This window comes from Acipenser ruthenus, chromosome 4 (assembly GCF_902713425.1).
Source record: "Acipenser ruthenus chromosome 4, fAciRut3.2 maternal haplotype, whole genome shotgun sequence".
NCBI classification, from domain to species: Eukaryota; Metazoa; Chordata; class Actinopteri; order Acipenseriformes; family Acipenseridae; genus Acipenser; species Acipenser ruthenus.
In genome coordinates this window covers 7,142,501-7,169,343 of record NC_081192.1, presented here as the reverse complement: position 1 = coordinate 7,169,343, position 26,843 = coordinate 7,142,501, and the positions used below count along the sequence as shown (strand labels likewise).

General features: G+C 35.5%; 3 protein-coding genes and 3 long non-coding RNA genes across 15 annotated transcripts in view; 3 read left to right on the top strand and 3 right to left on the bottom strand.

Annotated features, from left to right (window-relative positions):
* Positions 1-268: 268 nt before the first annotated feature.
* LOC117400613 (homeobox protein Hox-A1-like) lies at positions 269-2,568 on the bottom strand. Its single transcript, XM_034000811.2, has 2 exons — positions 1,971-2,568; positions 269-1,614 (listed from the first exon to the last, which is right to left on the bottom strand). Exons 1-2 carry the CDS (start codon positions 2,566-2,568, stop codon positions 1,259-1,261), a joined length of 954 nt encoding a protein of 317 aa, XP_033856702.1. The 3' UTR covers positions 269-1,258.
* A 298-nt stretch (positions 2,569-2,866) lies between these two features.
* Positions 2,867-6,388, top strand: LOC131735983 (uncharacterized). Its single transcript, XR_009327842.1, has 2 exons — positions 2,867-3,001; positions 5,993-6,388. It is a non-coding gene; the product is annotated as an uncharacterized LOC131735983 (long non-coding RNA).
* Positions 6,389-6,483: 95 nt separating this feature from the next.
* Positions 6,484-10,086, bottom strand: LOC117400612 (homeobox protein Hox-A2-like). Its single transcript, XM_034000810.3, has 2 exons — positions 8,116-10,086; positions 6,484-7,548 (listed from the first exon to the last, which is right to left on the bottom strand). The coding sequence occupies exons 1-2, from the start codon at positions 8,477-8,479 to the stop codon at positions 6,815-6,817; spliced, it is 1,098 nt and encodes a 365-aa protein (XP_033856701.1). The 5' UTR covers positions 8,480-10,086; the 3' UTR covers positions 6,484-6,814.
* Positions 10,087-10,304: 218 nt separating this feature from the next.
* Positions 10,305-12,826, top strand: LOC117400609 (uncharacterized). The gene is made up of 2 exons (XR_004544231.3): positions 10,305-10,786; positions 12,158-12,826. It is a non-coding gene; the product is annotated as an uncharacterized LOC117400609 (long non-coding RNA).
* A 153-nt stretch (positions 12,827-12,979) lies between these two features.
* The window catches only part of LOC117400605 (homeobox protein Hox-A3-like), a 36,758-nt gene continuing 22,894 nt past the window's right edge, over positions 12,980-26,843 (bottom strand). The window contains exons 1-4 of one of the 9 annotated variants that reach the window (XM_034000799.3): positions 21,957-22,384; positions 19,410-19,472; positions 14,659-15,235; positions 12,980-14,111 (exon numbers count right to left, since the gene is read on the bottom strand). In XM_034000799.3, coding sequence (XP_033856690.3) covers positions 13,333-14,111; positions 14,659-15,118 — 1,239 coding nt within the window. In that variant the 5' untranslated portion in view covers positions 15,119-15,235; positions 19,410-19,472; positions 21,957-22,384 and the 3' untranslated portion in view covers positions 12,980-13,332. Of the gene's footprint in view, positions 14,112-14,658; positions 15,236-17,669; positions 17,810-18,252; positions 19,369-19,409; positions 19,473-21,230; positions 21,397-21,956; positions 22,386-26,843 lie in introns of those variants that run through there. The other 8 variants (XM_034000798.3, XM_034000800.3, XM_034000801.3 and 5 more) reach the window with 8 other exon arrangements.
* On the top strand, positions 17,843-25,319 carry LOC117400610 (uncharacterized). 2 transcript variants are annotated; one of them, XR_009327846.1, is made up of 2 exons: positions 17,843-17,974; positions 23,016-25,319. It is a non-coding gene; the product is annotated as an uncharacterized LOC117400610 (long non-coding RNA). The 2 variants fall into 2 exon arrangements; XR_004544232.2 differs by lacking the exon at positions 17,843-17,974 and adding an exon at positions 21,560-21,672.

Below are 26,843 nucleotides of genomic sequence, written 5' to 3'. Positions count from 1 at the left end.
ATGTTAGGTAGGAATTATTTTACTTAGTCGTTTACAATGGGAAGCCAAACTGTATAGAATCGCAGTAGCAATTAAGCTTTACCAAAAATGATCTCTAACGTTTAAAACATTGCATGAGATAATAAATAAAATAATAAAATACAATAAATAAATGGAGAGAGAGAGAGCGAGAGAGAGCGAGAGAGGGGGGGGGGGGGGGGGGGGGGTACATTGTCTAAATCAAGATTAAGACGAGGCAATAATCATGTTTTAGAAGCAAGAACGTTTTAATACATACAATTCAAGACCTTTACTCTGGTTTCAGATAGAATAAGAATCTTTTAGAACTGTTGAATTGATTGTACAGACATATAATTGAAGAGATTACGACTGATAAAACTCAGTGTTTCTGTGAGGTACATCAAAGCTCTGCGCGTCATGCAAAGGTCCTCATACAAATCACATGTACATTCATTTTCCCACAATATGATTTGGTAACATCCCGCATATTGTTTTTAAATAACATCCTACAATTGCGAGGTATTTAAAGATGGTGTAATTTGCAGGTTCCAGATTGACAATGATTGTAGTTCGGTACACGGCATTTCAAGAGCTCAACATTACTCAGTGCAATTTAGTTTTATTTCTGAACTTTTCTGCCCCATGAGGTATAGTTTTTTTTCTTTAACTTATCGCACACATTACAATAATCAGTTTATTATATAAAATAAAAATCTGCTACATCACCCGTAGACGTCTTCTTTCTTTGTCCCTTATTATCTGGTTATCTTTCTTTACAAATTCTAAAAAGATCAAACTTTTGGACAAAATATATACAATCACTACATCTCATCGAACACACATATTCCAAGATATGAAATTAACAGATGCCAAGAATATTAAGTTATTTAAACGTTCATATAGTGCATTTGTTTAAATTCGCCTCAGTGGACAGTTCTAGTAGTATAGGCCTTTGAATCTGGGATTGCAAATCATTTGGCTGCAGTGCAAAATCGTTTTTTTTCCATTTACATTTAAACTATGCAGTCATGGAAAAATCACAAACTAGGTCTGCTCTAAAATAGAAATGCATTCGTTTTATTCTGAATGAACCCTTGGTTCACTGGCCTTTAAATAAAGTTAATAAATAAATATAGAGGAATACAAAGTACGTTACTATCTCCAGTGGCAATGATTAACGCCAATATGGAACATCTTAAATCGCAGCCAACACTGGCAATGTATAACATCCCGTGTTATATAGTGTGTCTGTGGCGCCCTAAATCGAGGTAGATGGAGTTTCTGAAGAGGACGAAGCTGGAGAAGGGGCTGAAGCTGTTGAAATAGATTTTTCTGATGACTCGTCTGCCTTTTCGTCGATTTCCGGTGTTTTTGAAGCAGCCGCCGGTATCAATCCCTCCTTTTCTCGTTTCTTTTGCTTCATTCTCCGGTTCTGGAACCAGATCTTTACCTGAGTCTCGTTAAGCTGCAAGGCAGCGGCTATTTCTACTCTCCTGGCTCTTGTCAGGTACTTGTTGAAGTGAAACTCCTTTTCCAGCTCGGTGAGTTGCTTGGTTGTAAAATTTGTTCTTACTGTGTTGGGTTGTCCAGCGAAACCATACTCTCCAACTTTTCCTGAGAAAATTAAAACATGTGGAATCGTATTTAGCGTATTAATTAGCACACGATTATTGCAATGGATGCACATGGAATGGAAATGTAGACATGGGATAAAGATCAAAAGCAAACACGGGACCTAAAGTCAACAGAATTTAAATTAAATGCAACATATTTAGAATTGGAATGCTAATCTATTTTATTGCCAGTCTATTTTAATAGCATCATCTTAACAGCATGCTGTTTTCTTAAGGAACTTTCAAGAAATGTAAGCTTCAAAGCTGGTCATATGTTACGCTCTTAATATAGAACCTACCTTTTATTTCTTCCGTATTTTACCTGTTTACTGTAATCGAACCCACCGCGAAACTCACCAGTTTTGGGCGGATTCCTTTTAACTTTCATCCAGTCAAATGCCTGTGTTGGGGTTGATGCCTCTGATAAAGGAGGGCAGCAGGTTTCCTGATGAGTGGCATACAGAGGGGATAAGGGGTTATTGCAGGCTGACAGTGTCACATTCTGTTGCTCGTGTCCATAAGATGGATTGGGATACTGGATTGGACCCAACGCTGCTCCGCTGTAACCTTGGTGATGCTGGACCATGGAAGACGAAATATTCCCAGTGTAAACAGCTGGGGCACATTGGGGATATCCTGCAGTGGAATCCGCATCCTGGCTCAGTGAATAGTGGCTGTAACCTGTGCAGAAATTCTGCGTGCCATAACCTGTGCCACAGCTGGGGTGGCTGGAATAAGAGATCCCCAGACTGTTATGGTGCTGGTAAGCTCCAGGCTGGTGATTAGATGGACCACCTTGGGTACCCCTGCCTACGATAAAGCGATCATCTCGGCTGCAATTATTAGCTGTGACAGCACAGGACTGAAAAGTTGTAATTCCATGGTCTGGGTGATAAGCCCTGGGTGAGCACCCGGTTTCTCCGTTGATGAGAGGGTAATCTAGAAAGGAGCTCATTCTCGCATTGTGTATCTGTCACTGACTGACCAGGTCTAAAGTGATTACGGTCTTTCAACCTGGATGACCGTGCCAACTTGCCCACTTCCACCATAGGGCCAGAAGAGAAGAGGTATGAATGTGAAGCGGTGGTCATGTGACAAGTCACAGCGAATTGCTGGGCGCAGTTGCAGAGATATCCTTCTCTTGGCGGTGATGGATCACCGGTTTACTGGCATTTAAATTCGAAACGCTCTTCTATCAAGGTGACGCACACATCAGCCCATTTAATGCATTGGTAGTTCAAACAATGGGTGAGACAGAATGCAACAGAAACCGTTCAGGTCGCACATATTTGCAGGCTACTACGATGTAAAGAGTAAAAGTGCCTTCTACCAGACGGATAATATTGTTTCTATTACCTAAGAAAACAGCTGTATTAACAACATAATCGGTAAGAGAACGTTGATTTTCTTGTGTTATCCATGTACCATAACGATTTACGACATTCATTTTACATTTAAAAAATCTAATTTAACTATAGCATATACAACAGAATAAGATTACGCATTTTCAATTTCTGATCATTCTCTGCTTCAACTATATTAATCTTATCTCAAATGTGTTTATTTTCATCGGATATAACCATTCTAAATGGTTTGATTACATACACAAACATTGATATGCCTTGCAACCATTCAGAACCCGACAGGGAGACCGCATCCTATTGTCGGTCTATATTCACAGCTGTTGGCTTGGAACGAAAGATCTTGTGTAATCGAATACCATGCATGCTGACACTATGCTGTATTTTAAAAGCCCACAGACAGACATATATTTCACTTTGTGTAATGTTATTTATATAGCCTTTACACTATTCTAGATATAATAACGCGCGTGTTTGATGTTGGCGGAACATGAATAATAAAACAATCGGTGGCCAGAGAGAATATGCTTCTGACGTTGTCCGTCTGTTCGCTTCCTGTAGTTTCTGTCAGAGCTGTGCTGAATGCATCTGGTTTTTGGGGAGGTTTAAAGGCTCCATGGTGACTTGTCTGGCAGTAGTGTAATAATACACTGCAATTAATGCTTTCTGTCAATCCGCAGCTGATCTGACCAAACTGTATACATGGTGTAGCTAGACAGATGTCAAGTAATGCGTGGTTCGTAGATTTCAGGCAATTGCAGGAACTGGGATGGGAAAATACTTTAAGCATCCTTTAACAGAACTGTATGTGCAGTGTGTGAAAGTCTAATAGAAATACACCACTTTATTTTACTACTACTAGCCTACTACTGCAACAACAACAACAACTACTACTACTACTACTACTACTACTACTACTACTACTACTACTACTACTACTACTACTACTAATAATAATAATAATAATAATAATAATAATAATAATAATAATAATAATAATGCTATTTGTTATTTTGTTGATGCTTTTTTTATACGTATCTTTATATATTTGATTGGAGGAACAATGTAAATTCGTCAGCGCTTGTTTTGTAAACTCGCGCAACATGAGGCCTGACTGGGAAGTAGTGTTGAATAAAATGGCGCTGGCATACACATTCCCCAAATAGGCCACGCACTCCCACACCGTCCCACACTTTCTTTGCATTGGGTGGGATGCAAATAGCTTCCCTCTTTGAATTCATCTGTAAAAATATCAATATAAAAAGACTCAGCGTTTTTAACTTGACGGGTTTTCTTTTGTAAAGTTGCCATTGAAAACCAGTGGTTATTATTGAAGATACTTGAATAAATAAATCAGACAATACAAATAGATGTTCTGGGACTGGATGTTATATACATTATAAGCCTATAGTAAAACACTGTTGTACCTTACTGCTGATCGCCTTTCTTTGTTTAAAAATGTACATTGTGGAGAATGAAACTTTAATTGAAGAAAGAACACACTGTTCCCGTGGTATTTTGTCTCGTCCTTAGAAAAAGGCCCCTTTACATTTCTTAGCATTTATTTGGGTCTTAGACGACGAATAATCATTATATGCTGTTAAGGTTTCTACGCGACTCGTGTCGAGTGAAGGTTGGTCTAATGGCGACAGATTATTGACAACATGTCATTGTATTGCCTATATGGTTTACAATTAGATTTAATAAGGTACCCTGTTCTGTATGCAGATAACACAAAACAAATATTGATAGGTTCTTTCTTGTGGTGAAATATATTCTAATGTAAACAATATAAACAAGATTAACACATGCATTAGGCTGAGACAAATGACATCCGCTGAACGGTGTATGAAAGAAGAATGAATTAAAGTAATGTAAACAGCTTAATTATCAAAAAGTATTGGATGAACAAATAAATTATTCCAGCATATGTCCCCAGAAAAAAAAATGAAAAATTTGTTTAAAATTGAATGTTTCTCGTATATAGCATTTAAAAAAAAAAAAAAAAATGTAATATTAAATGCAACGGTACAAAATAGAACAGGCCTTATCAACATAAACGATTTCTTACAGCAGTACGAAAGTCTTTGGAAAGGGATACTGCAGCACGAGTATTAGTTTAAACCAGCAACAGCAACCACACTGGGGCCACGCCGCTGTTTTGCATAGCAATAAAAACATAATTACTGCCGACAAAGTTAATGCTTTTGGCCGGGATTCCCCAGTCCCCACCAATATGTAAGATGATTTTATTTGTGCATGTGCTCCTGCAGTTGGTCTCTTTGATGACATTCTCATTCATAAAAAAAGAGTTTGATTTATGAGTTTGGGAAGAATTTAATCTCGCCCTTCCAGCTACTGCTGCTTAGGCAACTCCATTACGCTCTGCAGAGCAAAGCGTCGACACATACAGAGTCTGCAATATCCATGTGGCCTTTTATACAATAATATGTGCTTTTAATTACATGTTAAAATCGGTATTTGGTATCGACATATTTCCATTACAGGTTAAACACTTTTTAAATGACTATTGCACAAAATATAAATGTAAAGCCGTTTTCAAACACATCTGTTATTTTAAAATACATGTATTTATCAAACGGCACAACATTATTAAACTATTAAAGTCTGTTTTAACGTTTTACACTATTTGAAAATAATAATAAAAAACACGATACACAATCAGAATCAACCAGTCAGAGCGCTTTGTTAGCAATGGTAACAGAAACAAAAACTTCTCTGTTGTGTAAACAATGTCCGCAAGGGAACCTTACATATATCAGGTGAACTTGTTTCTTAATTAAAATACATTTTGAGACAGAAAATGTTCATTGTAGACCAAAAAAAAAAAAAAAAAAAAAGAAAAATACCCCACAAAACTTGGTTTAATTTTTGGATATTTGTGGATACCGAAGGCGTATCTGTGTAAAGACGGGGTAATGATAGAAAAAGAAGATCTAATGAAGCGATTGTTACAATGAAAACATTTCATAGTACATATATGTTCTTTTCTTGTAGGGCTGCAGTTGAAGGATGCATGTCAGCTTCAGGACAGTGATAAAGGACACGGCCTTGGATTTTTTTTTTTTTTATTGTATTGTTCTGCAACTTAGTTGTATGTATGTTGCTATAATATCCAATTTTAAAATACATACGTATTGTTATTAGTTCTATTTTAAGAAATACATATTGCATTAACGATGTATTTTATTTTTTACATTACTGTCACAAATATGTAAGAATATAGAAGCTTGTTTTGCATGACTATTTATACCAGATACAAATGGTAGATTTTTGTATTAGATTTGAATGAATCTTATTTTTAATATACTGTATACAGTGTGCTGATTGGATTTTGTATTTTACTCAACTACATTTAGTGAAACTGTGCTAATAAAAATGTTTTAAATTAAACGCCTGTTTTGTACTGTTTTCAATAGCAAGAACATACAATGGATCATCGTTCGCAATTCTTTTCTAAAATGAGAAATTGAAATAATACAGAGACATTTAAAGAAAGCTACCTGTAGCAAGTAGAATTTATTCTAACAAAATATTCATGACAATGTACCCGAAAGTGATACAAAAATAAAAGGACAGCAAAGATTAACTTCTATATTTTTTTTCTTTTTTCTTTTTTTTCTTTTCTTTTTTTTTACAACAATAATAGTTCGGATATTAATACATCTGGAATTAATTAGCCAACAAAATGTACTGACCATGTCAATGGAAACGAAGATAAACCCAATCAGGTTAACAGGAGAAGGTATAGATTACTTTTCTTTCTTTTTTTGCAATTAAGAGTCATGAGACGAGACATGACGGGTTTTTTTTTTTTTTTTAATAGTTTAGATGTTGCAAGTCGATTGTTGTGAGTGTGTCTGTGAAAAAATCAAAACTGTCCGTAGAAATGTCCACAGGGCTGTCAAGAGATCCTGGCAAACTGGGAGAAAGTGCATCTGAAAGATGTAGGCAGGAATCTGTCGAGAAAACGTTAAAATCCTGTAAAGAAGAGGCATCCAGGGGCTCGGGACTGTCATTGTTCAGGCCAGCTGCGCAGTTCTGGGCCATTGTTGAGAGGCAGTTTTGAACAGTGGGTGACGGGTGCTGAAAATGTTTCAGATTTTTCTCATTGCTGCTTAAAGGCGACACAGTGAAACTTTGAGATTCTCCATTGTGTACATTCTGTGGCTGTTGTTGAGTCAGGGGATTTTGCTGAAATGTGTAACCTTCTCTTTCCAAAAGGGCGCCGGAGACATTGTTTAGAGCTTGCTCAAAAAGAGACTTCTCCTCCTCACTGTGCGCACTGTCCTCCAGATTCTTAAATTTGCCCTCGTCGTTGTGGTTTTCTTTGCATTGAGTCTGCCTTTTGTGCTTCATCCTCCGGTTCTGAAACCACACTTTGACTTGCCTCTCAGTCAAATCCAGCAAAGCTGCAATCTCCACCCTTCTTGGTCTGCACAGATACTTGTTGAAATGAAATTCCTTCTCCAGTTCCAGAAGCTGAGTGTTGGTATATGCGGTTCTTAATCTCCGTGATCCACCACCACCGTTATCCAGAATCTCAGGCGAATCTAAATCACACGCACACAAACAAGCATATCATATTTAAAGTTAGGAAATAACAAACCACTTGAGAATATAATACATAAAAAAATTGCTGTAACAAAATGGCCGCCTAAATGCAGTAAAAAAAATCTATTGTTGCTTCTCTGCTACTGTGGACCAGTTTTATATAAAACATCAACACAGAAGCAAATAAACAAACGAACAAAACTTCAAAAACAGGAATAACAGATATAACTCTCATCGCTCTCGCCACATTGAAATGAATGCATCAGCTGCTTAGCTGTGCAACAGCAATCTATCACTCTTCATTACTGTCAAATATCAAAACTCTGGCGCTGGAAGCCGTGCAAGGTCAGTCCCTAAATCAAATAAATCATTTAAGCAGAAGTTAGTGAAAGTTTTAGGAAACACTTAAATAATGTAGTAAAACGATTTTAAACCACTACACGTGCAACACAACATATACTCCCTGAATAATAATAATAATAATAATAATAATAATAATAATAATAATAATAATAATAATAATAATAATAATAATAATAATAATAATAATACATCTTGCGGCTTACCTTTCGGGGGGAAACAGTGCGGTTCTGTTGAAGTGGCTGTTGCTGAAGAAGTCGGCAGGTGATTTTTCTTAGAAGCTTTTTTCTCCTTCATCCAGGGGTACTCCAGAGGCAGAGCGGCGGCCGGTAAAGGGCTGCTGCCATTTGGACTCTGTTTTGGCCGGTTGTGGCGAGGGTGGATGCCTGGGGTTAAGCTTGGAATGGTCTGCTCAAAAGGAGGTGGAATCAGTGTCGAGTGTGAAAGCGTCGAGTTCTTGATTGATGAACTTTGAAATGTATCACCGACAGGGGGAAAAGATGTCAGGCACTCAGCAAGCGACGGCTGACTATTGATAAAACCAGTCTCTCGCTCAAATCCGTAATTCATTTCCTACTCCTCAGAGCTTTAGAAAGTTAGCTCTTATTTTTATGTTTTGTGGCCCAGAAAAAAAAATCATAAAAATCGCTGCTGGTGTTTTTTCTAATTCACTGATTACAGCCGTATGGGGACCGCGCTACTATTAAACTATTGAATTCATGGAGACAAGGTTGAAATTGGACCGAATTGGTTGTCACATGATTACTTCTGCCCAATGACAATTTGGGGTTTAATCAAAAGAAGCCACTGTCTGCGTGATTGATCCAAAAAAGTATGTAAGGAACGCCTCGTTCTAGGGTAGTGCTGTTTTTATTTACACATTTAGAGCAGTTTTTCATTGCAGTAATATAACATTACATATTTTTAATCGTCAGTGCCAGGAGCTGCTACTCTGCCCTTCTGCCTCTTCTCCACTCCATGTATTGTTTAAGACTGTCAGAAAGACGCCTTGCACCTCACAAATCATCTAAGCACCTACATCTGACGCCTCAAGTCATTAACAAAGTAATCCATTAATCTTGAAAGTTTTGACACTAACCCCCACATCCCAGCTAAATAAGAAGTTTCACACAAGAAGAAGCTCAACCATTCGCTATTTGTTTTCTTTTGGATAGCAGGTTTGAAGGATAATTGTATTGTTTAATTTAAATATGGTCTGGATATTCCCTGTGCAATGCGGATAACATTAAAGCAAACTGCACAGTACTGCACGCTTCTTGCTTCCTACAGACCGACAAATAAAATCATGTATTCCAATATAAATACGTGCAGTTTTGATGCGTTTATAGCTTGTAGCAATATTTTCTCTTATGAATGTAATCATTTGATCATTGTGACGTTTATACGCGGTCATTTGATTCTGGTAAGTAGGTAACATTTCATGTTAGTTGATGCATATATTGAAAGCATCAGATTCATATTTGCTATGGGCTTTTTGTAATAATATTATTTTTCTTACCTAAAGACGCGTTATTGTTTTTATAGTGTTTCTATTTTTGGCTTTTAATTTTGAATAAGGTAAAATAAAAGAGTGTAGTCCTGATACATTATCAGTTTACTTTATGTTCAATGCTAAGTAATTTTCCTGTATAATTGTTTAAGTGTAGCCTACTTTTCTGTATTTTAGTTACACGTAAATGAAAAAAGCAATTGCCTAAATAATTGATCCTTTGTCAAATAACGTGCTGAAGAAAAAAAAAACACGAAATATGTATTACATAAAATGAACATTCGTTTAACCAGTATGTCTTTTACCTTAATTAGAAAAATAAACAACATAATATTCTAAAGCACGAGTATTTTGACCCTTGCCAAAAGATATATCTATTTTTAAAGAATATGGAAATCGAAGATTAGTTCACATAAGAAGATATAGGCGTCTTATACTTCTAAGATAAATCTTATTGTGGTATTACATTTGCTTTAGTTCATTGTTGGAATTCTATTCCATTCCTTTAAAAAAAAAAAAAAAAAAAAACAGAGAAGGTTTGTAGGCCTCTCACAGTTTATTGCTTATATACCAAACAAAGCAGTAAGGAAGCCTGCGCGCGATCAATCTTGTTCGCCAAAAGGCCTGACAGCTTCTACCCTAAGAACACATTTAAAGCTTCTTACTCTCGTAGATCAAATGTTTCCCGGAAGAGAGGAAGAACACCGAGCAGCTATTGAGCACAAATATATACAATCGAGCTCTTGTCTTAAGCCAGAGGGTCGTTATATATATATATATATATATATATATATATATATATATATATATATATATATATATATATATATATATATATATATATATAATTTGTATTTATTATGGTATGGTGCGTAAGCGGTAAGTAACCAACCTGTGCGTTTATTTTTGTAAACCTTTTTTTTTTTTCCATTAATGGGACAAAAATATCCAAACGTGGGCAAACGTGTAGGCTTTGATTCAAATCTGTGAGAAAGAGGCAAATGTTTTTGCAATTACATTGAGCTTTGTGTGTGAAATGTGAGTGGGTGTTGGCATTCTGCAAAATCCGTTTCAGTCCCACACAAGACTTTGGCTAAAATACAGCCCCTTTTCATTGAGCGTTTTAGAACGTCCAGGACAGCTGTAACGACTGTATTTATTCATAGATTATTTGTGCATGTACGTATATACATATTTGTTTTATTTTTAAACGAGTCTTGTAAAAAAAAAAAAGAATATCCATCAATCAATTATGGTGCTTGCTTCCTGCCAACCATATGCCACAGAAGAAAACGTGTTCCAGACATTTACTGAAATATCTACAAGAGCGAATAACATCCAGCGGGATGATAATAAATTAAGAATATGTAAGTACCTTTTCTATATATTATTATTATTATTATTATTATTATTATTATTATTATTATTATTATTATTATTATTATTATTATTATTGTTATTATTATTAACATTGGGGGATTAAAGTGTCAGTTACCGACATACCATACCAATTAAGCATGTGCCTTTTATATATTTTCTATTTATCTGCATGAGCTTTTTGTTAATGCATGTGGTACTAAGGATAGAGAGGTGTGGAGGGCAGAATGACACGAGTAGGTGAAGTAAGCAGCTTACTGTTGTTTTCTCTCTTCGTCTCTTTGCGTATTATTTAGTTCTCATTTAGTAGTATTAATTGAAGACCTTTGTTGTTTCAAATGATCATAGTTAGAAAGAACTAACTATATTCCAAATGTATAATTTGCATAATACTGTTAACATTGTTAATCACGAGGGAACAATAGTAGAGTATATATTTCATTTGAATCTATTTTTCTGTCGGCAAAATGGCGTCTTCTTAAAAATCACGTACTGAACTGTGTATTTGAAATACATATCACATACTGAACTATGTATTTGAAATACATACATAAATAAATACATAAATAAATAAAGCTTTACAAAATCTTTTTACTGTGTTTGTTCACACACTGGCTTGTATTTTAGATTTGTAAACAACGTTTTTCTTCATTGCATTTAATGTATTGAATATAAAATGTAGCCTATTATGGGCCATTTGTTAATTACAATATATATATATATATATATATATATATATATATATATATATATATATATATGTTTCTCATTTGAATCCCATAATAGCATTAAGGCTTTATGAGATCTAGAGTTAAAAATGTTAAAGACATAACGATTGTAAAAAATGTAGACTAATACTCTTCTTAGTAATTCATTATATAACAGATGCCCGTCATACGAAAACAGTGTGGTATTTGTATTTAATTTATGCAATGGTATCTGTTTGTATTTTACTACATTTTTGGAATGCAGACGATAGCTTACATTAATTGAAGCCATTCTTTTTTTCCTTCTTCAATATGCAGCATAAAAATCAAAATGGAAATTGGTGGACCCATATTAATATACATAACCTTTATATTGCGAACCAACAATCGGGTTAAAAAACAAAACAAAAACAAAACTGCAAAGATAGTTTAGTTCATTGGATTTATACAAGAGGTTGCCACATGAGCCTCGATGGTCCCGTTGGGTAATAATATTACAATATTTTGAAATTCTTTGTTGAAGCGCGGCGCATTGAAAAAAGATACGATTCTTTCTACTGTACTAATAGATCATTTCTAGTACTTATTTAAACCACAAGGCAAATGTGAAAAACTAAACAACAGACCCCTTTTTAATCTTTTTTCTTTTTTTAGAGAAGCTTTGAAGTCAGCAGAACCTTTCCGTTTTGATGGATGTTTCTGTGCGGGGGCAGAGACAGAAGGAGCCAACATGGCGCGCTTACACTGCCGTCGAACAAGGCCTGCGCGTGAACACACATGCACATGTATTCAGCTGAAAGCATCTTTGTCCGTTTTTAGTTCTGATCGTGTATTGTAATCTTCTTTTGAATATGTTAAACATTTGCTGTTCATCGCAACGTGTAATAAACCCTTTGCATTTTATTTAAATGTATAATGTGTCATTGTGCTTTTAAATGACTGTGTTTATTTTCAGTGTACATCAGGGAAACACAATCTTATAAAGACACTTTATTTGGGAAGCAACCCTAAATTACTTGTAACCTACCAACAAAATATTATTATTATTATTATTATTATTATTATTATTATTATTATTATTATTATTATTATTATGCGGACACCATGTTAAAATCTCAGAACTCATATTAAAACATAAACATTTTTTTTTAAATTTTATGATTTATTTGTCAGAATAGAGCAGCATGGAATGAATGACAATGAAACAGAAATCTGAATGCTCCATATCAAACATTTTACTGGTTATTATTTCTGAATTGTGTGTTGTCTTTGATCTTATTGCATTGTTCAAACACCATTAAAAACGTTTCTCTTTGACATGTATTTGGGAAATGGTGTCTTATATTCATCATGTGCTCAAACAAGGCCAAAGAGGCTAACTAGAATATGAATTGTACCATTTCTTTATAAATATGAGCAGAATGGAGGGAAATGATACATTTGGGATATTCTATTTCTCAAGAGCAAATAAATAAATGTCAATCTCCATTGGAATACACACACTGGAAGGCGCCCTATAGCCATTTTTTAAAACTCAGGAAGTGCAACAGAAGTATTCTTCCAATTGGATAAATAAAACAAGAACACATTTACATTTAAACATTTTAGAAAAATGTGTTCAAATACCCTGTTTTGATAAAAGTATAGAAAATAAAATAGGAAATTGTTAACACGAACAAAGCTATAGAGAAATTCAAGCAAGAAAGTATTGCTACTGCATCCACACATAAACTATAAATGTAGATAGGCTAGTCAATAAAAACAGTGTGGGTTCAGAGGTAAGGTAATGAATAAGATGAGAGGATATCTCCCCACAGCTAACTGCTCCATTACAGATGCATCAATTTGGGCGCTTCCTGAATCCTTCCCTGAGACGAATGATGAGAAGTGAGATCAGTATATGTTGGGTGAGGGTCACAAGGTCCATGGTGATGGTTGCTGGGTATGGTGCCAGTACCATTGTAGTCCATGTTGCCAGATGGGTGAGGGAGGTGTGTCAAACCAAAAATGGCAGGTCCAGAATTAGCCATGGCATCAGCATAACCTCCAACGTATACCGGGCTTCCCTGCAAATGAGGAGTCCCATAGCCACCATTACCTTGAAGAGGGTGAGTGTCATATTCAGGCGTAACAGCGGCTGCCCCTGCATACCTCTTCTGTGGAGGCTGGCAATTATTAAGAGAGCTATTCAGAGGCGGCGCATATGATGTGGAGAGAGCATATGAATTGTGATGAGGTTTGCTGTAAGCCGTTGGCGACTGTGGTTCATATGGTACACTGTTTACTAGCGAATGCATAGAGTTGAGATATCCTCCCGTGGAAGACGGGTGCACAGGACTCCCAGGGGACTGGCCTCCAGGAGATGGCATCATCCCCTTCCCCTTCTGATCCTTCTTGTACTTCATCCTGCGGTTCTGAAACCAGATTTTGATTTGTCTTTCTGTGAGGTTTAGCAAGTTGGCCATTTCGACTCTCCTTGGCCTGCAAAGGTAGCGGTTAAAGTGAAACTCCTTCTCCAGCTCCACCAGCTGTGCGCTTGTATATGCAGTACGGGCTCTCTTTGAAGCAGAAGAGCCGGGGGGACTTTTATCACCAGCACAACTTTCAGCTGCACAAAACAAGAAACAACAATATTAGGAGAAATATTACACTTAGAAACATCTATCTATCTATCTATCTATCTATCTATCTATCTATCTATCTATCTATCTATCTATCTATCTATTTTTGAAGTAGAAATAGTCAACTTAACAGTTTATAAATAGGCTGATTGAAGTTGTTTACATGTCTTCACACATGAAGTATAAGTATCCTGTAGTATAAGTAAGTACATGTTATCAATAACACATTTTAAACACTGTTGTGTCACTGCAAAATACTGATCTCTAAGGAAATTAAATTAACATGGCAACCCTTTTAATTAAAAAATAAGGTTCTTCTACACAAAATTGTCTTTCTGTCCAACCATATAGTGTGTTTTCTGGTATCATTAAGACAATACTGTTTTTTAAAAGATGTATGACATATATGGTTCAATGGCTTAAACAAGTCTAGGCATCTTTTCTAACTTGCAAATATTCTGGATTCCATATCAAACTAATATCTAATCACCAGACGACAAATACTGCACTCATTAAATAGAATTTGATTTGTACCTGAACTGGAACTACTGTTTTTCTGTTTCGAATTGTGTCGGCTGTCCTTCATCCAGGGGAAAATGTGTTTGCTTGTGGCAGCATTCGGTGAAGTATGTGTGGGGTTCTTGTTTGTGCTGTTGCTGGGGTTTTGGGGTGGTGAGACAGAAGGGGGCGGGGGCGGGGGAGCAGCTTGGGGTGCAGGTTTTTGCTGCTGTTGCTGTTTTTCCGGTATAAGCGTTGGTTGGCTGGCCTGGCTACCACTGGTCCGCATGCAGATTTCTGTGATATCATTGGGTTTGTGATGGGGAACCGGAGTGGCAGGTGACTGCAGAGAGCAAGCGGGTCGATGGTAGCCACTTTCCACATGAGATGAGGGGGGGTATTGCTGCTGATTGGCATTATAACTGAAACCATTAGCTCCATGATAAGGGTAGCCACTGTATATTGCAGAGCTGTCGTAGTAAGTGGCCTTTTGCATCTCGTTGTTTCCCAATATTTATTTCACAAACTGACAGGGTCTTGACACCCTTATAGAATAACATTGGCACCACTATGTCACGTGACTCCTTTCTTCCAATGGCCTCTTCGGGTAGACCTAAGGTTAGAAGAAGCAGAGTGTGTTAAAGAAATGGGGCAGATCCATCTTACTTTTCAATAGGAATCTGACATGAAAAGCTACAAAGGAAAAAGGAAAATATGGACAGCATTTGGTATATATATTTTAAAAATCAAACTTAATGTAGCAGCAAAAGCATGCCTTTTCATAATATGTTAAAACACTTAGTAGGATTATAATACTTGTTGTGTAGGCTATATTATCTTCTGAATTCATAGAAATATAAAATATATTATTATTATTATTTATTTATTTATTTATTTATTTATTTATTTATTATGTTTAGATAGTTGGTAATATACTGCAACTTCAACATGTCAAATAATGTAACACAGAGAAACAATGAAGCATATAGTTTTGTATTACTAATAAGATGTTTGTAACCACCCAATTGTGCATTGTCGGCTGTTCTTTGTTTATAGACAGCATATGTAGAAAACAGCACTACAACCTGCAGCTAGGGTATTATTTAGCCACCTCTTAAAAGAATTAGCAACCAAATTCTACATTGTAAAACCAAGATGGATTGAAAATCTCCCGGAACCTGAAAATCCAGCGTTCATCTCCATGACCACAGCTTGAACTTTTCTCCCAACCTAGCAATAATGGATTGTGTCTCGGACCTGCTCTGTAAGTTGATGTATGGGGGTCATTGGGCCGGGGAGTGGAGATGGAAACATGGGCCATAGAAAGCACTTCTATTTAGAGGAATGGGCCTTGCTAACTTACACTGTTTACTGAGCAAGACAGGTTTTTTTTATTTATTTAAATCTAAAAGATACATTTTTGATTGCGTTTGGGGATGGGGTGTACAAAACGTTTGTATTTGTTTTATTTCTTCAATTTTTTAGAATCCAATATTCATAATAGTATAATAATCTATCTATCTATCGATATAGTAAGGCTATGTGTGTGTGTGTGTGTGTGTGTGTGTGTGTGTGTGTGTGTGTATATATATATATATATATAGTGTATATATATATATATATATATATATATATATGAAAGTAAGGCTATGTTCAGACCCTAGAAAGTGCACTGCCCATAGAAATTCCTAACAAAGAACATGCATCTTGCTTTCATTTTAAGGTTAATATCTTTTCAAGTTAATGATTTTTTTTTTTAATAGACAATGTAAAACGATTAAATATGTTAGGCATGAGTAAATTGTGACTTTCATAGAAATAAGCTTTTAATTTTTACTTGCATGCTGACCACAAATAAACTATATAGAGACAGCGATTTAAAAACAAAAATCCTATCTACAATGCCTAGGGATATAAAAATAATAATTATAATACAAAACGAAAAGTCTTTCTTTCCTGGCTTTCTATTTAGTCTTTGTCCTTGATCTAGCATCTACACTTAAAGTTGTGAGACTGTTTGGGGTGTAAACATGTACACCAACAACACCACAACACTGAAGCCCAACGGTCTATATGGAAAAGTGACTTTTCCTTGCTATCCAACTGCAAGAAATCTCAAATGACCTAGCCTACTTCTCTTAGTCTTTCTGTCCAGTGAGCTATATTTGGATTGTATTTCTTTAATCGTTTATCAAAAATATTCCTTGACTGGATTAAAGTATACTAAACTATACGATTCAATTATTTAAAGTCAACATCCTAAATATCTATATGTATCTTTCTTCCCGGACTATTTTAGTCTTAGTTTACATTACCAAGGTACAAATGTAGTTTTATCCTATTATCGTGGTTTTGGTTCTTTTGCAGTGGTTTTCATCATTGAAACGTGGCTTTGACTAAGTGTATCATATATGCATTAGAACAATGATGTCATTGAACAACACCAATAATAATAAGAACTATAGCATAATAATAATAATAATAATAATAATAATAATAATAATAATAATAATAATAATAATAATAATAATAATAATACACTTAAGCTTAAGCATTAAACGATCACAAAATGTTCTGAAAACCCGTATCACTTAGACAACTCTATCATGATATTAATTTACGATGTAAATAGTAAACCAACGCAAGATATTATTTTACAAATGTGTCAATATACAAACAAACATACAAATAAAAATAAAATCCATAACTGCATAAATAGACATCACATAGCGTGTAGTTTCCATGAATCAATGGATGTGTATGTATGTATGCATGTACGACCCTAAATTGTAGTCTGTAAAGAAAGGTTGCAACATTCTGGAAAACATAATAAAAGCAAGAAACCCCCATCGCTTCCATGAGACACAGAAAAAGTTGAGAAACGAGAAGAAAAAGCTTGAGTTCGAAGCCTACGGGTTTCAGTCCCTGCATGAAAGGAAGCGAGCTTGTGAACTCTTCTTGAACCGAGATTTAAGTCATATAGTCATAAATCACTGGGACATAAACTCCGCCATATACAACTGATATCCTATTTCTGGCCAGCTTACCTTAGCCTCTGACGACAAATGCAGAACACGACATAATAGTTTTTCATTCAGCAACAAAATCGATAAACCAGGAGTTCCGGAAAACTTTTGCTGAGGGTTGCAACAGATAATGCGTGCTCTTGCTGAAGTCCTCGACAAAAAAGGAAGCCAAGGTGGTAGTAGAGCTGCTAAAGAAACCGAAGAAATATTTTTTTTTTTTTCCTCGATTTGGATCGGCAGCTCTAAGATTACTGTGGCGCGCCCTGGTCAGGGAGATACGCGCTGTCAGCTCTCAGGACAGCACTTATCTAATGCCAAAGAAATGGGTATGTTTCGTTTGAATATTTAATGTAGCTAAAGACAGTCTCAGTCAGAAGTCCTGTGCAGATCACTGTGTGAACTCCCCCCAAACACAGCGTCACTGTGGATCAAGAAAAATTATGCTAATGAACCACTAGACTCTATGGTTCGTTCTATTAAATCTCTGTGTTGCAAAGTAAGCTTCTTAAATAACATGGGTATTTAATTACAGGCGCATGAAATAGAACGCACAATGTTCTTTAAAATGTTTATTATATTTTGTACAATGAAATCAAATACTCACAGATTGATTTATTGTATGGCATAAACTCAAAGTCGACGGTCTGGAAAATATTTCGATGATGTGACAAATGATTTTGTGCAATCGTCCATTTAAGAATTGTCCTTAGCATTATTGTAATATACGTGTATTTTTCCCTGCACGAAATGATATACATTTTTTGTAATACTTTGAAGCGAACAGAAATCGAAGATGTTCCCATAATTGAGGTGTCCAAGCTCCCGACTGAGTGCGAAAGAGCTCGAGAGAAAGGTTGCACCTCAAAACAAAAGCAGAAAAAGGCGAGCAATAAAAAGTATACGAGCCAGCGTCTCTTCTGCATACCAATGCTTTTTTGTCATTTGCAGCTACGTAAGATTTATGACTTCACGCATCAAGGCTGTAAACAGAGCATTAAAACAGTACCACTGCCAATGCTTTGGTTCTGAGGCATATTACAGAACAATAAAAAAGGGCAAAGCCGGACAGCGTAGGTGGGGAGTAAGGGGCAAAAATCCACCGTATGCATTTTAGCATTAAAGAAAGACCCTCTTGGTCAATAATCAACTCCTTTGCTTTTTTAAAGTGCTGATTCATTATTTGTGTTATTATTTGTTGTATCTTCGTCACTGCTTTAAATTACAGCTACGAAACCAACGTCGGCAGACGCTTAGTTAATTTCGGGACAATTCCTTCTGCAGTTGGCTGAGAAATGTGCCGAGAATGCACATGCTTTCACGGCTCTGTCGGATGCGATTTAAGGATCAAAAGCTCGTGTAGATTTAACTCAATAAAACGGACACATTGCTTACAGTGCAGGAAACGAAAGCTGTTGTTTTTTTTTTTTTTACACCAAGTTGCTAATTTTCGGAAGAGAAGGCGAATTCAAAGGTGACGCGAGATTGCTTATTTTAGAGGTGTGACTGTACTCGTTTATCTTTTGTAGTGATAACTTACACTACAAAGATTTGCAAAATAGAACAAATGACAACAGTGCTTTTGTTGTTGTTTTTAAATTATTTTGCGTGTTAAACATTCTTTAAAAATGAAAACGTATTTATTCTTTATATAAACAGACCATGTTTGTGCATGTTTCAATAGCTACCAGAAAAAAATTACAAATAATTATTTATAGTTCGCCTCTTCCGAAAAATAGCAATTCTATCCAATATAACACTTACCGAATTATGATTCAGTCTCTCTGAAGGGCCCGGGCTTCGGGGGATCTCTATTCCAGATAGAATCTGTTAGAGGAAATAACATTGCAATGCAACGGGGTAAATGCAGCTGAACACAGTATTGTTACAAATAACGAACGTTTTTAAACGCAGATACTTCAATCTAATTTCCATGAAAGAAGCTCGTTAGCTGCACAATATGATACACATTGTTTTGGTTGCTGTTGATATGCTGCTGTTTTTTTGTTTGTTTTATTTTATTTATTTATTTTTTTCTAATACAATTTATTAATGTCGAGTATGCTCATATTCCTGAAGATACGTGTGAAATAAATCATTTTAAGAAATATTGCTTTGACACCGTTATCATTTGGGTTGAAAATGGCACATATGTAAAACTGTTCGCATTTATCCTATTTCATTATTAGGGCTTCAGTGGATGGAAATTACCCCCAAAAAAGGTAGAGTGAAACTAATAAAGTAACACAAAAAAACACCTGGAAAAAGGATTAAACATAGGCTAACCAGGTGTTGGCAACTACGTGCATCCGTGAAATAAGGTAATCCGTCAAAAAGGAACATTATCGAGCAGCGTTAGACATGTACAGATTATGCATTGCTTGCAACACATACTTAGGATTTAACTAGAGTATGTATTATGAATCTTACGGTTATTTCCTCGTGACACACTATCGTTTACTATAAACGAACTACTGCCCATTACACTACAGTTCTTTGACTGGGCTAGCTCTCAATAATAATAATAATAATAATAATAATAATAATAATAATAATAATAATAATAATAATAATACCCGAAGTTTACTAAACCTATCTGCATTTAATTTGCACACAGAAAGCAGTAAAGCATGCGTTAAGAGCTCGCCCAGGCGCGGCTGTCCCAACTCACTGAAACATAAATCAAATCTCAACGCGCTGACCTTTCTAGAGCTGAACTCAATCCTGGATACAATTTTATATAACATTTATATCCTGATATCACAAAGGGTTTTACAGTGTAAGCGGCATGTCTTTTTTAAGCAAACAATATTTAAACACATGTTTATATATATATATATATATATATATATATATATATATATATATATATATATATATATATATATATATATATATATATATATAGGATGTATTTTATGATTACAGAGCACTATTAGCCTATACGTTAATAATAATAAATAATACAATGTAATACACAACTACCCACTGATAATAATTGGTTGCTGTTTAAAGCCACACATTTAAATGGTGTTTTCTTCAGAAAACACATTGGTTGTATTTCGTTGCAAAATAATTGTTTCGCTGTTTCCTGTTTCTTTAAGACCTTCGATTTCTGCATCAGTACCATTGTGATCATTTCCCTATAGCCTATATCAATTATAAAATAAGAGAACAAACCTTAAAATAATAAGTCGCAATGTATATTTATCGATTTATTCTCATACAAAAGAAAATATCAATAGCATTATGAATGCCACAATGTAATGTGTTTAACATAGAGCGAGGGAGAGAGAGAGAGAGTGTAATCTAATATTTACGTTTTATGGCAATTTGAAGAATAGGGAAGGGACCCATACCGATCCCATAGGATCAGATGGCTAACAATGGAATTATATAGTAACGGTTTTATATTTTCAAAAGCCGACGTTTCACGATTCCAAAGTATATTACAACAATGTTCACAAATCTTGCTTCAGTAAGCACAATAAATGGTTGTAAAATGAAGCTCTGGGTGTCTCTGCCATTTTTCTGACACCCCTAAGCCTTTTCCACTGACCTTTGCCTTGATCAGCAATAACTCACCACATTAAATGAACAATCAACGGAAATACCTCAAAATAAAATCCATCCTCCTATGAAGCAGGGGTTCTTTTTTCCCTCTGTTCCGGAAAAAATCCATCCATCCATGAGAGCAGCAAACGACATCCAGAAATAAGCCCTCTTGAAGTAAACTATATATTGTCCTGACTCTTAACAGAAAGTGGAAGAGCGCAATCACAGCCGAAGCTAGCCCGGGTCTCCGCTCCAAATGCCACAATAATGCGCTGTATTATGCGCTCACGTGGTCATACGTCAACTTAAGTCCTTTTATCTGATTCTGTGAATCATTAAAGGAAGTATTCATTGAGGCTTAATGTTTTACGTTTTTCAAAGTTCAGACTCAAAACTGCAAGGGCTTTATTTGAAAGCAAGTCATGAACCTGCATATTCAGAGTCTTTCCTACAAATCAAATGACAGTTTAAGGTAAGTGTTAGATATTGAAGTATACTGATATTTAATTAATACTCGATTTTTTTTTTACTTTTATGGGATTGGCCCGAACATAGCTAGTCGATGTTTCACAACACAGCAAGGAATGAAACTTAACATTTTCTGCGTAAGGCCATTCCTGTAAAGAACCCCCCTAATGGGTAGCCTGATTACCCCTCTGCACTGCTGTCGCCTGTATAGTGCTTTTGTACTAGGCGTGCTCAACACCCACACAGTACACCGCGGCAGTAAAATAAAATAAAACGTCTTATAATTACCTGCCAAAACGCAAAATAGTCTTCTCAATGGCTAGTTGATTTTTGTCGCTGTAACACAGTGTGAAGAATGCGCTTGAATGTAAAGTGGTAAATCGGAGGGGTTTGTTCAGACTCCGGGGGGACCCCCTTGCTCAACCTGCTGTTACGCATTTCCTACTACTAGTTGAGTGATGCTCAAAATTATAGGTTTCTATTAAAGAAGGTTCAGTTTCAATCTATGGCATGATGGAGGCCTACAGACTTGACATTAGCGCAATGATCTGGATTTGAGTATCTTATTGATATTCTGAATATATAATAAGCAAACACGTCATTTGTCAATGGGACTTGTATAGACCTTTCTTCTTTGAAACCAATAACTTTAACTTGACGGAAAAATGTAGAAAACTGAATATGTACACACAAGCCATACTATATGCTATGTTTTCCATAGCTTATGATATAATAGATTCGATTTTAAGTAATTTATTTACGTTCGTAATATTTTATTCTCATCCCGTGATAGTTAATGATTCTTGTTTTTACTCAAAGAACAAATGCATTTTTTACCTATCTGGGTCATTTTATGCAATGAGTTGGTAATAATATCGACAAGTTAGTTACTGTCATCTTTAATGAAGGCTTTGCAATGTAGTCTGCTGCCAGCGTGCGGCACCTAAGGTTATGGCTCAACCTTTCTGCAAACCATTTGCAATTCCCTTCTTGTTTGTTTCATTTTCAGTAGATATTTAATAAGACTGTTTAAACTGTTCCAAAACATTCAAAGGTATTCTTCATTAAAAAAAAAAAAAACAAACAAAAAAACAAACAAACAAAAAAACCGTAGTGAATACTTCGGAGTCCGCAGTGAGAGGAACGCTTTTGGAATGTGCAACCCTCGAGTATTCAGGACAATAAATCATTAGCACAGGACACAGAATGCTTCATAGTTTAAACACACTAATGTGCAGAAGCCACTCGCCTCTCCAAACTAGAAGACGTTCGAGTAGACTAAACTTTAATGGGCAAAGTTAAAAACACTTTACTGTGGAGACAACTTATCACCCCTTTGTTTTACAGATTTCGGATCTGGGAACCAATCTCACGCAAGAGGAATTATTTTCTTTTGTTTTTGGATAACCAAGGACTGTGGCTTCTGTAGGTACAACATTTAGCACATGGAACATTTTGTTTTGTCAAAATGTTATAGGCTGCAAATGGAGATGCCTTAGTGTCCGAATGACTTGGAATAGAGGATTCAAGAACAACGGGATGTCTGATCCTGCACTCTTTCTCGGAAAAGGATTGCTGTCCTTTGATATCCATATACATGCATTTCTATAAAGACACAGAAGCTGGCAAGACCTGAATAATGATTGTACCTTATTAATAATGGACGCCAAAGTGAATTCTATTATCCAGTTTCCCGGGATTTTACTTAAAGGCTTTTGGCTTGCTTATTTGGAAAATCAAAACTGACCGATATAAAAATGGATTCAAATCGGTTGTAGATAGTTGATTAAAATGAGTTTGTTACTAGTTTCTTCTATATACTCTGTTAACCATATTAAACACTTTAATCTTTTTTTGTTTTGTTTTGTAATGTAATAGACAGGGTGGCATCCCTGTGTCGCTGCGTCAGTACAAAATATTGACATAATTCTGCATATCGACAAAAATCACAATATTGACAAAATAGGGAAGTTAAGATTGCGCATTATTTATTTATCTATCTATCTATCTATCTATTTATTTATTTATTTATTTATTTATTTATTTATTTATTTATTTATTTATTTTAGTAAGTCAAGGCTAAAGGACGTTTAGTTCAACATCAAACACCTACGATTTGTAGTATATTGATGTGCAACTGTTGTAAATTCATGTGCAGCTATGCGACAATGGAAGGAACTGTTTTTCATTTATACTATGTTCATATCTGTTTCAATGGGCTGCAGCTGAAAAACATAAACCAATAGGCATTACCAGCATAAAAAAGCTGCGTTATGTAGGTCAATCTGCTAACATAATGTCATTTCACGAGGGTAAAACCCTCGATTAACAACCGATAATGTAAACCGACTTGAACACAAAGGACCACCAAGGTATAATGCCTTCTTGAGGGAAGGTAATGGATTTACAATGGCTGAGTGGTTCAACCTTCTAATATCATTTTACTGAATTATATATAGCAAATAATTAATACATCCTAAATGATATTAGATACAAAAACTGCAATTGATTTATTTTAAATATGGTATTATTTTTCAATACAAGCAAATGTGGGCTACAGACACAATGACTATTTCTGACAATTCACATTTAATTAAATAGAGCAATATTCACACACACACATACACACATACACACACACACACACACACACACACACGCACACACACACACACTCACACACACACACACAAACACACACACAAACACACACACATTTATGTCTGTATGCATACATACCAAAATACACGATATTACACGATATTACACGATATTACACTATAACAACGGAATAGAATTATGGCTAAAAATAAAGAATATGAAATATACATGCTTAAGAACATTTCGTGTACTTTCTCGTAATCATTTCAAACCGTTTTATAACAGTGATAGGTGTCATTTGGTTCACCGTTTCATCCAATACGAATAACCTGAACAAAAGCGCAAAAGCTGTAAATCTTTAACAAATTGAACACTGTTAGCTTTAGTCATGCAGTTCCACACATATCATTAGCCCGTATAATTCTTTCTTCTGGCTATGTTGGTAGCATTTGGTGCTGACTTTAAGGTATTTCAATTGTTTTTGTAATATTGTGCTCCCTGTATTGTAATGTCCTATTCGACAGTCTTAGTTTTAGTTTTGTTTATTGTGTTTAAGAGGTATCTACTTTCTTAGTGTATAAGATATGAACCCTTCTAGACTAAGAACGCGGTTTCTTTTTTAAGCTGTCGTGCAAGTTAATTTTACCAGTAAAATGGCCGGATGGTTGTTTTGTTTTTCTTCACTTATGATTTCTTCGTGATTGTTTTTAATGATAAAAAACGCAATTGATCCCTGCACGTTTTAATGCATTGAACATGGACAGCCTTTCTCTTTCTCTCTGTTAGATGTAAACATTCTCTGGGTTATTGAAATGTCAATTTAGTAATGCTTATGTAATATACTAAACATGATATGTTTCAAATATGTTTTTCTTTACTCGTTTTCGTTTCATTTTTCATTTTCAAACCACATTGTTTACACGATGTTTAAATTGTAAAACCCCATCTTAGTATCTTCTTAAAATGTTGAACATTTTGCAAAAGTTTAGCTTATTGATTGTTTTGATTCTTTGATGAATTAAATAAAAGCCTCGCTGAGTATTTATAGAAGCGCGTCCAAAGCATTCCTTTGCTTTTGTCTAGTTGCCTAGGCTATATATATAAAACAAGCCCAATATTACTCCTTATAGATGCTGGGTTGCATGGACTAGCTACAAGACATTTGTTTTTATTGTTCAATCAATCAATCTATCTATCTATCTATCTATCTATCTAACTATCTATCTATCTATCTATCTATCTATCTATCTATCTATCTATCTATCTATCTATCTATCTATCTATCTGTCGACCCATCTTAAATAAAAGCGATACATTGATAGATATTATGGTCTTGTCAGGTAGATATATCAATATATATATATAACATCATAACTTTAAATACCTCTTTTTTAAAACCTAGTATATTTGTCATTTATTGGTATCCCTTGTAATTGCTAGAAAACGAAGGGGGCTGTTCATACTATAGCATAGAGAAGTACTACAGCTGTTGCTAAGTACACTTAACTTTACCGGTCATTGCAGATTTAATTCCACTCAAATAAGAATGAAATGAGCAAGGTAAGTCCACGTCTTTCATTTTCAAATGAGTGTTGCCTCGCTTTCACTCTGGGTGCGACGCCTATGAACTGGTGATTTATTAACAACACTAAATTGAACAAAGCAGAGCTGTTACCGTGGTTCCACCCATGTGTTTATATGTGTACTAATGAATCATAAAACAAAACAATCTCAAATATAACCGCCATGCGGGAGACTGACTGAACACATTGCCATACGCGTGATTCAAATCTTACTATTGGAGGGCGGTATTCATCAAATGTACAACAGGTTAGGAGATAATAATAAAAACAAACTAGAATATGAGTAATACGAATTTATAGTTACTCACACACCTGTCCCCACACCTCCTTCCCAAAGACTTAGACAGGGTATACTCAATACTGTCTTAATTTTAGAAAGGGCACGTTGATATTCACTACCGAGAAGACCCTGTCAGATGCGATACTGGCGACTGCTTATCGATTTAACGAGTCATTTTTGGTAGTGAAATTTTCTTTGCTTCTTCAATTAAATCATTATTAGTGCTGACATAATACAATATTTGTTTGAGTGTTATTAATAACTATTAACACCAAACTGCTATCGTTGCACAGGTCTGAGTTGGCCCACTATAGCCTGCACCACAAGCAAGCACCGCATTGCTTTGTTCGACTCCATTCCTCGATGTTCCTCCACTGCATTCATTACAGACGCGGAGATAAATCCTTCAAGCATTATATATAGGGTATATATATATATTCGATTGTAAATTGCATCCATGATTACTATGGGTATGTAAACATTAACCAGCATGTTTCTCTTTGAGTTACACTATCCCGCTGTTATTATTATTTGTAAACTAACGGGGAGTCTTGGACATTATCTGTGCTGATTTGAAGATTTGAGCGGTCAGTCTGCAACACAAAACGAGTTCATTGGATAGAACATGTGTCCTCTTGGTGAACTCTGCGGTTCCAGCCTTTAGCTGACAATACCGACCTCTCAAACAAAAGAGGTATATTTTTACTTCTG

Coding starts and splice junctions, on each gene's coding strand:
- LOC117400613 (XM_034000811.2), bottom strand. CDS start 2,568: ATGAGCTCCTTTCTAGATTACCCTCTCATCAACGGAGAAACCGGGTGC. Junction 1,615..1,970: donor AAGGAATCCGCCCAAAACTG/GTGAGTTTCGCG, acceptor TAATTTTCTCAG/GAAAAGTTGGAGAGTATGGT.
- LOC117400612 (XM_034000810.3), bottom strand. CDS start 8,479: ATGAATTACGGATTTGAGCGAGAGACTGGTTTTATCAATAGTCAGCCG. Junction 7,549..8,115: donor GCACTGTTTCCCCCCGAAAG/GTAAGCCGCAAG, acceptor CGTGTGATTTAG/ATTCGCCTGAGATTCTGGAT.